A 13,970-nucleotide genomic window follows, 5' to 3' on the forward strand; every position below is an offset into this window, starting at 1 on the left:
TCAAAGCATGGAGATTTTCAACAAACTCTGGATACAGATATAAACTGGTAACACTATAGCCACAAAGCCTGTCCCATTGAGCACAACCTGCACGTCCTCCGAGCTGCTTACAGCAAAGTTCAGCAGACTGCCAGGAGATGTGCTAATGGCTACTGGCTCCAACTCTGTTCCCAGATACAGATAGCAGCTGACACAGGCAACATCAAGATAATGTATGATGGCATCAAGCAGGCTCTAGGTCCAACACGGAAGAAAACCGCCCCTCTGAAGTCTGCCACAGGCAAGGTCATCCAGGACTGGGTGCAGCAGATGGAACGCTAGGTGCAGCACTACTCTGAGCTGTATTCCAGAGAAAATGTAGTTACTGAAGAAGCGCTGAACAACATTGAGTGCCTGCCTGTGTTGGAGGAGCTTTACAGTGAACCAACCTTATCAGAACTTAACATGGCCCTGGACTCCCTTGCCTCTGGCAAGGCACCTGGGAAAGACAGCATCCCTGCTGAGGTCCTAAAGTGCTGCAAAGAGATCATTGCCACTGAGCTGCATGAAATCCTCTGTCTCTGCTGGAGAGAAGGTGGAGTACCCCAGGACATGAGGGATGCAAACATCATTACGCTGTACAAGAACAAAGGCAACAGGGTGACTGCAATAACTACTGTGGCATCTCTCATCTTAGCGTTGTAGGAAAGCTGTTTGCCTGCGTTGCACTAAAGAGGCTCCAGTTACTTGCAGAGAGCGTCTTTCCAGAATTGCAGTGCGGATTCCGAGCCAACAGGTCCACCACTGATATGGTATTCTCCCTTAGACAGCTGCAGGAGAAATGTAGGGAACAACGACAGCCACTCTTTATAGCCTTCATAGATCTCACGAAGGCTTTCGACCTGGTCAGCAGGGACGGCCTTTTCAAGATGCTCCCCAAGATCAGATGTCCACCCAGGCTCCTCAGCATCATCAGGTCTTTCCACGAGGACATGAAGGGCACTGTAGTTTTGATGGATCCACATCAGACCCCTTTGACATCTGAAGCGGAGTGCAACAGGGCTGTGTTCTTGCGCCAACCTCGTTTGGAATTTTCTTCACTGTCCTGCTGAAGCATGCCTTTGGAACTGCAACAGAAGGCATCTATCTCTGGACCAGATCAGATGGAAAACTTCTCATCCTCTCCAGACTGAGAGCAAAGTCCAAAGTCCAGCTGAAATGTCTGTGTGACTTCCTCTTTTAACGATGCAGCTGTTACCGCCCACTCTGCCAAAGATCTTCAGCAGCTCATGAATTGTTTAAGCAAGGCCTGCCAAGACTTTGATCTGACAATCAGCCTGAAGAAAACACAGGTCATGGTTCAGGATGGTTCATGTGCATTACAATCTCTGCACATGAACTGGAGGTTGTCCATGACTTTGTGTACCTTGGCTCAACGATCTCCAACACTCTTTCTCTCGATACTGAGCTAAACAAATGCATCAGCAAAGCAGCTACCACGTTTTCCAGACTCACAAAGAAAGTATGGACCAACAAGAAGCTGACGGAACATTCCAAGATCCAGGTCTACAGAGCTTGCGCCTTGAGTACACTTCTGTACTGCAGTGAGTCATGGACTCTTCGCTCACAACAGGAGAGGAAACTGAACGCTTTCCACATGCGTTGCCTCTGATGCATCCTTGGTATCACCTGGCAGGACAAAGTTCCAAACAACGCAGTCCTGGAACGACCTGGAATCCCCAGCATGTATACACTGCTGAAACAGAGATGCCTGCGTTGGCTTGGTCATATCATGAGAATGGGTGATGGCCGGATCCCAAAGGATCTCCTCTACGGAGAACTGGTGCAGGTAGACCACAGCTGCGATACATCTGCAAGAGGGATCTGAAGGCCTTAGGAATGGACATCAACAGGTGGGAAACCTTGGCCTCTGAGCGGCCCACTTGGAGGCAGGCTGTGCCGCATGGCCTCTCCCAGTTTGAAGAGACACTTGGCCAACAGACTGAGGCAAAGAGGCAAAGAAGGAAGGCCCACAGCCAGGGAGACAGACCAGGGACAACTGCATTTGCTCCCAGTGTGGAAGGGATTGTCACTCCTGAACTGGCCTTTTCAGCCACACTAGACGCTGTTCCAGAACCACCATTCAGAGTGCGATACCATAGTCTTCCGAGACTGAAGGATGCCAGAGTTTTTGCACTTAGAACAAACATATCTTAAAAAATTGATCCAGATTGGTTTTTTGTTTTATTAAATGATTTACAGCACAGTCCTTTGCAGGTCAACTCAGAAGTAAGACCCTCTCAGTTCAATAGAATTTATCCCCAAGATGTGTATAGGATTGCAGTCTTCAAAAGATGTAGAACATTTGCTAGGAAGTAAGCCCTATCGGACACAGGTTGACCCCCCTTCTCAGTAAACATATATGTTTGCACTATAATTTCACTGTTCTTGAAAATTTCATTTTACTGATTCTGCATGTAGTTATTTGTACTTACTGAGAAATTTCACTGATAAAACAATCTTTAAAGATGAACAGATAGCTTTAAAGAAGAAACTCCAAGAAATTTCAGAAGGAGAATCAAAATATCACTCAAGACAGAAAACTAATGTCGTGAAAACCTCCACAGAAAAAGCAGAGATGGCCAAACAAGCTAAGGTAAAGTTAAGCAATTTGTTTAATTCTACTTTGTTTGGAAATGTATGTATACTTAGATATTGCATATAGTTTGTATAGGATTCTACCTTACTTTGTTAGACAAGTAGATGTTTGCATATACAGGTACTTATTGATTTATTCGGGGGTTATGTTATTGGAAATTGGAGTGTATATTAAAAATGACTAAATTAAAACACTTTTCCCCATAGGAACCAATGTAAATGGCATAAATTAGGGGAGAAATCACTTCTCATGGTGAAAACCGATTACTTCTGCTTGCCCAAGTTGTCATAGGCAGCACAACACAGAGCAAGGAACACAGCGCAAACTTAGCATTGAATGCCTCTCCACTAAGTGCATTGCAAGTGGTGTGCCAAGGCATAGGCAAACCAACCAGGAAGTGTGAGAGAAAACATCATGGGGTGGAACTATGGATAAAGAAAGCATGAAAGGGCACTCAGACAGACCAAATAGAGACTCATATGAGAGGAAGAGGTTTTTGCAACTTGATTGGTGGATAGGAATTTCCAGGACAAGTTGAGGAGAGAGGCTGCTGGAAGTGGGAATGGCTACTGATGTTGATGACTGAGAAAGCAATAATGAAAACAAAGATGCAGATAAGGAAACTAAGCAGCAGCTCTGTGAGCACATTTTCTTTCTCTATTTTTAATCTTCTGGCTTTAGAGTAGACTCCTCTCCCCACAGGAAGCTGCCAACATCTAACAGTGTTGCTCATTAGCAGCTAATTGACTGCATTATTTAAAACTTGCCAATGTAAATTAGACTTCTGGTCTCCACTTGCAAATTGTGCTATTTAGAAAATGTGTAAATCAGACTGTGTTAATTGAGAGGTGCCTGTAATTCTTTAGTGTTTGGTATACCTCACCCCTGAGTTGCTGCTTGTTTTCTCTCCCCCTCCTTCCTGATTTAGACTGACACTGGGTTGCATCCAGAGTTTTTGCTCCGTAGTACTTCCACTCAGGGAAGAGTACTCAAGGAAGGCATCCTTCCATTCACGGAAGAGCTTTTCATTCGCTGAGTGAAAGCTTTGGATGCAATTTAGTGATATTGTTCAGGTGAATAGGCAGATTATTTAGAGAGTCCGCTCACTATTCTAAACTACGTCTTTTCAGGGCTGTACTGCAAATAGTGAGATCCTTGAATAGTTATTTCCCAAAGGTTCCTAGAAGAATTTGTGATATGTAATATAGGGTGGTGATTGTCACATTTTTCTAAATAACTACATTATTGTATAAAATGTCATGTTTTAATTGTAACACTGGTACAATAAAGCAGTTTGTTTGAAGTCACCAAGAAGACCTAGTCCTGGACTTGGACCAGAAGGTCCCTGATTCAAACCTCCAATCAATCCAGTCACACACTTGGCCTAATCTGCAACACAAGGTTGTTATAAGGATGGAAGGAGGGGGAGGAGCCATGTAGAACTGAGCTCATTGAAAGAAGGGTGGTATATAAACTTGAAAAATAAATAAATACTTTATTTGTAGATGGCATTTTCAGATGACTTGAATCCCACAGTAGAAGATATCCACACTTGTAGGATTTTAACCACTGAGGCTAGTGAAGCCTCACCCAGCGTTTCAAGAGGCCAAAGTGGACAGTTCTCTAGTTTCAGTTCGCCTGACTTGCCAGCTGCTATTCGAACAGCATTTGTGTTAGGGGTAAGAAACAATGTTCATGTGATGTTTTGAGTTTGCCTTAAACATCAAACAGTACATTTCTTTGTTTCTGGAATGCCGTTTGTAGTTTGAAAAGGTTGACCAGGCAGGCTTCATTCATAAATGTGTTCAATATGAATTTTCAGTTTTAAGGTAAAGGTAGGATTAGATGACACATTGGGGCTATTCAGATATTGTGTGAAACCATGGTTTAATCCTGGAAATGCAAAGTGTTCCCAACCTTGTGTGTGTGTGTGTGTGAGAGAGAGAGAGAGCGAGAGAGAGAGAAGACAAGTTCCTTACCTGGGAAGTCTTGGTGGAGAAAGGGGGCATTTCGAAAAGTGGGCAACCCACTCCTTGGAATACACCCTTCCACCACAGGAGAGCAAACTAAGATATTCTGTGATGTCCTAACTCAGCAAATCCTGGTTTGTACCAGATGGAGTTTGCAAATAAGCCAGGAGCTGAAGCTGGAATTATGTTCCTTGTGCATCACAGATAGGGTGAATAGAAGGATGCGTACAGCAATTACCATTTGCATGAAAAGGTGTCATTCTGGCATTAGAATATTGCAAGATCCAATCTACTACTATAAGAAACTGCTTTGTTTGAACATATGGATATACATGTCTTCTGTACCTGCATGAAAAGTGTTTGTAAAGGCAGAATCATTCTCAATTTATCTGAGCAAAGAGTTAGTGGAAATATAAATTTTCTTCTTTTAGGAAGCAACACCATTGGAGCATCCTTTTAGTGCAATAAAACGTGAACAACAGAAAAAGTGGCTTGAAGAACTTGATAAACAAAAAGAAGCTGACAAACTGCGAAAAATAGAAGAAAAATATAATTTATCAAAGGTAGCTATAGTTAATGAAGAGCAATTTGAAATGTAAACAAAATATCCCATTCCTGTCACCCTAGGCAGGAAGAATTGCATGAATAGAGCAAACCCTTGGGCTGTATATGTCCCTGCATGTTTACACACTGTTTCTCCACAGCAGGAAAGATCTCAGTTGTAGGGGATTGTATAAACTGGACCTTAGACAAGAATTCTGTGTACACGTGCACAGACATTCTGTTGAAAATAATGGGACTTGGTTATGAGTAAGCATGCTTAGCATTGGGCTGCATATTTTCTTTATAGAAATTATAATGGAACAGTACTTAAGGAAACGGTTAAGTACTATTGAACGTTCACCACATAATTAATCTCTGGGGTCTGCTGTGAGCCAGCTATAGCAAAATGCTTTGTTCAAATGCAAATCCTGCATTTTAAGATTCTGTAAAATAACAATCTATATGTATGTTTATATGAGGTCATTCAAAGTATTTGTCATTTTGAGGCCATTATAGCACAAAAGTGGGATATCAATTTAAAAAATATGTATCTTTAATGTTGCTTATCTCATTAGGGTGAAGAGCATGAGAAGTGGACAATGCATTTTGACTCTTTCAGGAATCATATGCCCTGTTCTTCACAATACCCTTTAAATACAACATACAGAAAGCAACCTGAAGCTTTATCCCTTTCTCCGAACCCTCAGGACCAGAATGCTTTTACACCTACAGCTTTATGCCATCTGACACCAACAGAGGTAGAAGGTTCAGGAAAAGCCATTGGACCCAATGCTTTGGAGGCAAATCAGAAGACCAGGTAGATGTCCTCAGTTTTTCCAGCTTTTAATTTGCTCTTGCTATTGATGTGTGCCTTAGGGCGCAATCCTAACCCCTTATGTCAGTGCTTTCAAGCACTCGCATAGCGGTGCCAATGGGACATGTGCTGCATCCTACAGTTGGATGTCACTCACGGAGACCTCCTCAAAGTAAGGGAATGCTTGTTCCCTTACCTCAGAGCTGCATTGCCCTTATGTCAGTGCTGGAAAGCACTGACATAAGGGGTTAGGATTGCGCCCTCAGAGACTTTGAACCAGTTTGGAAGACACTTTGTGACAAGCCCTGCCTACATGTACATTCTGCTCCCTCACTTGGCATGTTGTTCTAGGTTTTGTCATCTTGTGGGGGGCAAGCGGGTTGTTCAGCAAATGAGTCCATCATGCACAATCTAGATGCTACAGTTATTAAAACTAGAAAGGCATGCTGGGATGAAGAGTGGAACATGCTCATTGACATGGAAATGGGTTTGAAAGTATCCTTATTTTATATTTTATTACATTATAATTATATAATACTGAGTAATACAAGTGAAAGTGTAGAATATTTATAATATATATAAATAAAATATTTTATATTGTACCTTAGAGAGCTAGAAAGGTACAGAGGTGGGCATCCAGAGTTATCGGGGCTGAAGCACCTTCCTTATGATTGAGACCTATAAAATTATGTACAATATGGAAAGAGAAGGAGAGACAGATTTTTCTCCCTCTCCCCACTTCACTTGAACCAGGCATCAAAATGACTGGTGGGAAATTCAAGACAGACAAAAGAAGAATTTCTTCACATAAACCATAATTTATTTAGGGAATATGTTGCTTCAAATTGTGGCAAAGGCCATTAGGCTTAGATGGCTTTAAAAGGGGATTAGACAAATTCATGAAGGACAGGTGTATCACTGGCTACTAGTCATGATGGTTCTGTGCTACCTCCAGTTTCAGCGCCTATGCCTTTGGAGACTTGTTGCAGGGGAGCAATGGTGGGAGAGAGGTATGCCATTCTGTCCTTTTTAGGGGTTTCTAAGGGACATCTGGTTTGAGAAACAAGATGCTGGACTAGATAGGCCTTTGACTTTTCTTATGATTTTTTTCTTCCAACCCAGTGCTTTGTATTAATACTGTTTATTTGTTTCAGTTTTAATAATGTTTCTATATGGTATTTCTATATCCATGAACAGAAATACTTGTGTGAATATAATAGCACTATAAATAAATGTGGAAATGTTACAGAGCTTTTTATGCTGCAGAAGACTTGGAAAGGTATGTTTTAAAAGTTAATCAGTGTGTTTGTTTCTCTGAATGCTCTCTTCTATATATAGTTTCCTTCGCTCAATGACTGCCCTCTTGGATCCAGCTCAAATTGAAGAAAGAGAGAAGCGGCGACAAAAGCAGTTAGAACACCAGGTAAAGTCATTCACTTCGGATACATTCTTAGGAACGCAATTTAATTTATTCCCCTTTTCCCCACAAAAATCCACAAGTTAACACAATAACTAATAAAATATGAAGGTAGTTCTACTAGACCTGGAGTATATGGCTTTTGTCTTCTTAAACAGAACTCTTTAGTTACTGTGCTTCAGGTTCCCTTCCTTTAAAGAGTATAATCCTTTACTGAGGTTTTGCAATTTAATATATTTTTGTGAGATGCTTAGATGCCTACTGAGCTCTTTACCTCAAAAATATAAAATCTACAAAGCACATGCTGCAATCTGAAAGGATTTCTTTCCCCATGTTTTAAGCTGCTGCCATTTTGTAACACTATTTTCCTGTTCTCTTCAACCCTAATTCCTACACTATTCCCTTCTCTCTCTGTTGACACTTATTGACACTTATTTGTTTGGAGCTTGGAGTTGGTGGTGGAGGGAAGTTCAGACAATGCCTGATGCCTCAAGCAAAGCCCATGCACTATAAATGAATAAATGTTGTCAGTTGGGCAAGTACTTAGTAAGCCAGAGTGGCTCTCCTATCCAAGTAAATGATCAAAAGCGTCCTTCATGTGATTGCAGACAGGGGTGATTCCTCCTTGGGAAAGGGGATGTTCCTTCATCAGAATCATCATTTAGCTGTATGGAGCACATATTTATATTGAGTGCTATTCATGATGAATCCAAATATAGGTTTGAGAACATGTTTTTAATGTACTTTGGAAACTTAAGAAACATTTATAATGTGGATGCTAAAAAGTGCTAGTTTTTTGTGGTATTTTTAAAAAATAATTTTACAAAATAAACTGGATATAGATAAATACAGCATTAATAGTCATAATTCATATCAGAGAAATGATGAAAAGTCTAATGGTATTGATTGGAGGGGGGTTAAAGAGTCTAGTAGACTCTTAAGAGTCTATACCAAGAGTTTTAGGTTAGAAGAATTTCTTCTGTTTGGGTCTTGTGATTTTTAGGCAGTACATAACTGCTTTGAATGCCCAGGATGGAGATAAAGTGGAATATAAATATAAAACAATTTATCAAAACGTCTGGCATGTAAACAAGAAACCAGCAGATTATGATCAGATTAAATCCTCACTTCAACACATAGCCCACCCATCCATAACTCCTAAGAGCATTGTATAATGAATTTGATTCTTCTAGAAAGCCATAATGGCTCAAGTAGAAGAAAAACGTAAGAAGAAGCAACTTGAAGAAGAGCAAAGAAGACGGGAAGAGCAAGAAGAAGAAGGCCGACTTGCAAGAGAACAGGAGCTGATGAAAAAGCAGTTTGAAGAAGATCTGTTCAGACAAAAGCAAAAAGAGGTATACCTCTCATAGTGTCCTATAGCAAAATGTACACAGCACAGCCTGTGTCAAATGCAGATAGAGGTATTTGGTGCATAATTCTGCTTCCTGATAATTTCTACTTTCACTTAAGCACGCATGCGCACGCACCCTCCACCCCACGCTCTTTGTACCCCTTTTAAGGTGAAAAAGTTAATGCTAGGTGAAATTTCTGCAGTCAGAGGGGTGACAAAGACTTTTCAGTGCTTGGTATTAAAAGACAAGCAGAGCTCCTTGCTCCTCCAGAATAAATAACATTAAAGTCGAGAAGTATCATTAAAGTTGAGAAGTAGTTTGCACATCCTACTTCATAAGAGCCCATATGAGTTGCCTACTGCCTTGAGTCTCCTTTGGTGTCAAAATACCCTCAGAGTCTGATGTTATATGTCTCTTCTCATAGAACTGAGTGCAAGGATGCTAGGCACCGTGGCCAGCCACTAGTGTGGCACTGCTGGTTCTTATCCCCTGCTCCCAAGATGGGATGGATAGCCACTGGCACAAATTCTCCTCTTTCCTTCCCCTGCTGTGCCACATCACCACACACCATCTCAGACGCTTGAAAATTTCAGGATCATCTCTGTCAGGGTGTCGGAGCTGTGGCAGGAAGCGGAGGCTAGGCTTTGGATGCAAACTATAATATTCTCTGAGGCATTCATACCTATTTACAGAGGTTAATATAATACTCTACTGTCCTCTGACAGTAGCGAATTCACCAGTGAGGTTTTCAGAGTGGTTGTACCTCTCATGTAGAGATTCCAGACCATTTTATTGATGGTAGAATCTGGCTGCCAGTGAAAATCATTTTTGTCAATATGTAGATATGCCGGTGTGTATAAAATATGCCACATACAAACTTTAAAAAAAACAACCCATAGCATGCAAGTCATAGAGGCATAGAGCTGTGTCAGGGAAAGGGAAGAGTGAATCCCAGGAGAAGGCAGGATGACCAAGGGGAGTAACACAGTGTGATTAGTTCAAACACACACTCCTTCCTGCTTGGCACTTTCCCTTTACAGGGATAAGCAGCTGAAAGTTATATAGGCTGGCACTTACATAACTTTTGTCTTGCAAAGTATGCTCCAGCAGTTTTTTAGGCTGCTGAACCTACATAGGATCTTCTGGGGAGTTTAAACAAGGCATTCAGCACATGCTTGAAAGACAGCATCAGGGTTTCCTTTTCCTTTCTTTGGTAACTGTTCTTATGTATATATCTCTTTTATCCTGATAGGAAATCATGACCCTTAAAACAAATGAACTATATCAGACAATGCAAAGAGCTCAGGAGCTGGCCCAGAGATTAAAACAAGAACAGCGTATTAAAGAGTTGGCTCAGAAAGGGCATGATATTTCCAAATTGCAGAAGAATCTTGGTGGTGGTAAGTACCAAGCTCAAATAGGCTTTCTTTTCCTTAAAAACAAGTTTCATTGCTGCCTGATTGAAGAAAAAAATGAATAAAATGTATGCCCTTCTGTATGACTTTCTGTGGCCATTTCTAGCCTTAAAACACCACATGGTATTCTTTGCATTATCCTTAGTTTATGGATAACCTTTGGAAGGTTTTTTCAAACACCAAGCATACTGGCCTTCAAGTAGACTCAGGGCCCAATCCTACACAGTGTGCACCAGCTCACTGCCGGCACACACTGTCGCAAACATGCCAGGGGGGAGGGAGGTGGAGTGCCGAGGAGTGGAGAGGTAGGTGCGGGGGAAGGCACTCCAAGGCAGGCAGTGGTTGAGGAGAAGGCAGGGAGGAGGCATGCTGGGGAAAGGCAGGGGAAGGGCCGGTAGAGTCTCTGTTTCAGGCCTCTGGCCTGACACGGAGGCTAAAAATTCTACACTGACCTTTGGGTCAATGTAGAATTGAGTAGCCCCATTGTGGGGCTACTTGGCTTACCCGTGGGAAGGGGACGAAAGTCCTCTTCTTCCGAAGAGCCCCTGGCACTGCCTGTGGAGTGTGCAGGATGCAACGGCAGCCATTTTCAGCGCTGCTGCAGCCCTGGGCACCGGGAGCGCACGATTGGGCTGCCCGTTATCCAAGGTATTTTTTAAAACCCTTTCCAGAATAGTCCACTTAGTTAGCCAGTGTTAGACTAAATCAGTGTTTGCAAGTTAAGACTAGTGCTGCATCGAAACAACAGCCTGAACTTCACAAATGTTTTCACCTCCTTCAGCAGTTTCTCAGGAGCATTTGAAAGGGCATTCCTATAGCCAGTGCACTCTGGTTTGCTGCTTTGAAAACTCTGCAGGGCAGACCTTTCTCCCAAGTACCCCCCCCCCCAATTCAGCAATGCCATTACATAATCAGATTTGGATTGTTCCATGTTGTCATAATGTCATTGTATTCATAATGTATACACAATTGATTGAGGTCGTGGTGTGACACACAGACAACCCTGAACCTTTAAAAATGGCATCAAAGGGAGCAGCAAAAAACACGGAGGCTGCAAACAACTGTGAAGAACTGCAAAAGAAAGTACATTTGGGGTGGGGGGGATGCATTTTGCATCTCCTGAAAGTCCCCTTCTTTTGCTTCCAAACCTTTTGTAGTGAAAATACCAGGGTGGTTCTGTCAAGATGAAAAAAGAGGTGCTATAATTTATAATTCCTTATTTTTAAGTGTTTTGGTAGCAATTCACCATTCATTGATTCAAATGTATTTTCTATCAGTAACTGAGAAATTCAGAACAATTTGTAAATTCAACAAACAAATTTGAATATGTAAAGTATTAACTTATTCAAATAATATTCCTGATACTATAGAGTCATTTCTTTTTCTTCCTTTAGGTGATGGACAATATGAGAGTTATTGTACTGATCTGAATGGCTTTTCAGAGGTTGGCAATCACCATGATAGTTGTTCAGGAGAGAACAGCAGTATAATAAATCAGAACATCAAAATTATTCTGTCTCCTCGGAAAGATACTGCTGTACAGACAGGTACACAAATACATTCAGTGCTATATTTGTTAACTTAAACTATAAACAGATAGTTTATTTACACAGTGAATAGTGAAACAGGGTGTTTAGATGGAAAAAAGTGGTTTCCATTTTCTTTTAGAGCAATGAGGTTTAATTATTTTGTAGATTACTTTTGGAGGAATCCTTATAGGTGAATTTAGAATCAGTTCACAATAAAAATGAAATTAGTAGTGTCAGTTTTGTACATTTAGGAGTAAAAACAGAGGGAGAACAAAGCCGACTTTAGATAGAGTAGAAAATGCTCAATAATCTTCAACATGGTGTTGATAACTTCAGTATTCATGCTGAAGCTACCTTACCTGCAGGAGTTCATATCATTATATTAACAATGGCTCCATTACAGCTGATATCTTGCAGGTCCTGTGTGGTTTGGGGTTTTTTTTGGCATTGCACAAGATTAAACCAGCCTAGGGTCAAGGAGCATGTCAGAATGATCCAGCTCTGGAGGTAGATGCAGATAAAATTTCTGACAGCTCTGGAGAAACTTACTGCTAGTGTGGTTGGTAGTTCAGCCCATGCCTTGGTTTATCTGTGGAATACAGATAGGACCATAGATCTAATCACTTACAAATATTTTCTTGCTCTCCACAAAGCACATATAGCATAAAAAATAGCATTATTTTCCTTAGAGCTATGAAACAGGAATGGCAACTAGAGCATTAACGGAGAAACTCTTATGGCAAAAGTTGATAGCGGTGCAAGTGGAGGAGATTGAATTTTTGGATGCCAGCTGTGAGGCAAATTGCATAGAACTTTTTTTAAGCCTGATCAGGATCCCAACTTTATTGTCTGTTACACTAGCTCCCTGAGTTACGGACAGCTGAATTGGCATTTTTGCACAGGTGTAGGTGGAGCTATTGTGCAGATGCGATAGCTCTGGTTCTCATAAGCTTAGGTAGTCTCATAGGTTTAGAGCAGGGGTGCCCAAACTCTGGCCTGGGGGCTACTTGCAGCCCTTGGGGACCCCCAATCTGGCCTGCAGAGAGACCCCAGTCTCCAAAGAGCCTCTGGCCCTTTGGGACTTGTTGGAGCCCGCACTGGCCCAATGCGACTACTCTCAGCATGAGGGCCAACTGTTTGACCTCTCACATGAGCCATGGGCTGAGGGCTCCCTCAGCTGCTTGCTGTGTCACATCTGTGAAGCGGCAGCAAAGGAAAGGCCGGCTTTGCTTTGCAAGAGGTCTTTTATAGGTCTTGAGCTATCATAAGACCTTCATTCATTCATATAAGTTCCATCTCTAATATATTCATGTATGTAAATTTATTCCAATTTTAAATGTAAATTAATTCCTTTTTTCCCAGCCCCTAACACAGTGTCAGAGAGATGATGTGGCCCTCCTGCCAAAAAGTTTGGACACTCCTGGTTTAGCATATAGTAAAATGCAGCTGGAGATTAGGAAGGTTTTAAAAGAATGAGTACCTTAAATTGGGTGCAGACAGCCAGTGCACTTTGCACAAAGCTAGTTAAATATGTCCTGATCTTTCAATGCCAGCAAACAGTCAGGCTCCAACTTTTAATCCATCTTTGAGGGTAGCCCCTTTAAACTGCATTGCAGTTACATTACTGATCTTTGAGAAAGTGTGTGTCATGATGCCCTAGCATGTGATGAGGTACTCACTGGGACATTGCAGGATGCCTACTGCCTGGCAGCGATATCAGGCCATGACCCTGTGAACAGTGGCAAAGGGTTTAGCTTGATAGGCAGAGCTTCTGCCTGTGGTTTCTGCTTGCTTAAAAAGGCCCTGAGTTTCTTACCACTGCTTGTAGGGTCTCTTCAGGCCTTCAAAACTGGAAGGAAGTGGTGATGACATCCTTGTACAATCACATCATGCGTTATCACCATTTCTGGATGCTGGTGCATTGTGACGAATGTAAATTTGGAAAGCACTGAGTGTAACAGATAAAAAGCACTTTTGACCACACTACCATCACTGGTTTACACAAAATAAGTATGGGTTTAGGAAGGTGCCCAGGCTGCATATTTGTTTCCATATGGTAATAATGGGATGCCTGTAAACTCCCAAAGACTCTTACCGGTGTTGCTTCCATTTTTTTCAGTTTCAAATGCAGCATGTTGATCAATCTCCACCCCACCACAGCTTCCAGATACTCATTCAGGGCCAATCCTCATTGCTTAGCTTATGAAAACATCTGCTCCTCATTGCTTAGCTTATGAAAACATCACTTTCTGTTTTTTTGAAAGACCAGAAGTTGGGTTTTTAAAAAAAAAC

At 41.7% G+C, this 13,970-nt stretch overlaps 2 protein-coding genes across 7 annotated transcripts in view; one reads left to right on the plus strand and one right to left on the minus strand.

The window, feature by feature from the left end:
- Positions 1–13,970, plus strand: part of CCDC66 (coiled-coil domain containing 66) — a 54,397-nt gene that overhangs the window by 18,864 nt on the left and 21,563 nt on the right. For 3 of the 4 annotated variants that reach the window (XM_066617561.1, XM_066617558.1, XM_066617559.1), the window contains exons 7-14: positions 2,508–2,635; positions 4,144–4,317; positions 5,040–5,171; positions 5,727–5,968; positions 7,304–7,388; positions 8,576–8,737; positions 9,987–10,134; positions 11,544–11,696. In XM_066617561.1, the coding sequence (XP_066473658.1) occupies positions 2,508–2,635; positions 4,144–4,317; positions 5,040–5,171; positions 5,727–5,968; positions 7,304–7,388; positions 8,576–8,737; positions 9,987–10,134; positions 11,544–11,696 (1,224 nt within the window). The remainder of the gene's footprint in view (positions 1–2,507; positions 2,636–4,143; positions 4,318–5,039; positions 5,172–5,726; positions 5,969–7,303; positions 7,389–8,575; positions 8,738–9,986; positions 10,135–11,543; positions 11,697–13,970) is intronic. The other variant, XM_066617562.1, reaches the window with a different exon arrangement.
- The window catches only part of TASOR (transcription activation suppressor), a 109,696-nt gene that overhangs the window by 7,259 nt on the left and 88,467 nt on the right, over positions 1–13,970 (minus strand). The gene's annotated exons all lie outside the window — the stretch shown is intronic.

The sequence above is a fragment of the Tiliqua scincoides genome, chromosome 2 (genome assembly GCF_035046505.1).
Source record: "Tiliqua scincoides isolate rTilSci1 chromosome 2, rTilSci1.hap2, whole genome shotgun sequence".
Lineage (NCBI taxonomy): Eukaryota > Metazoa > Chordata > Lepidosauria > Squamata > Scincidae > Tiliqua > Tiliqua scincoides.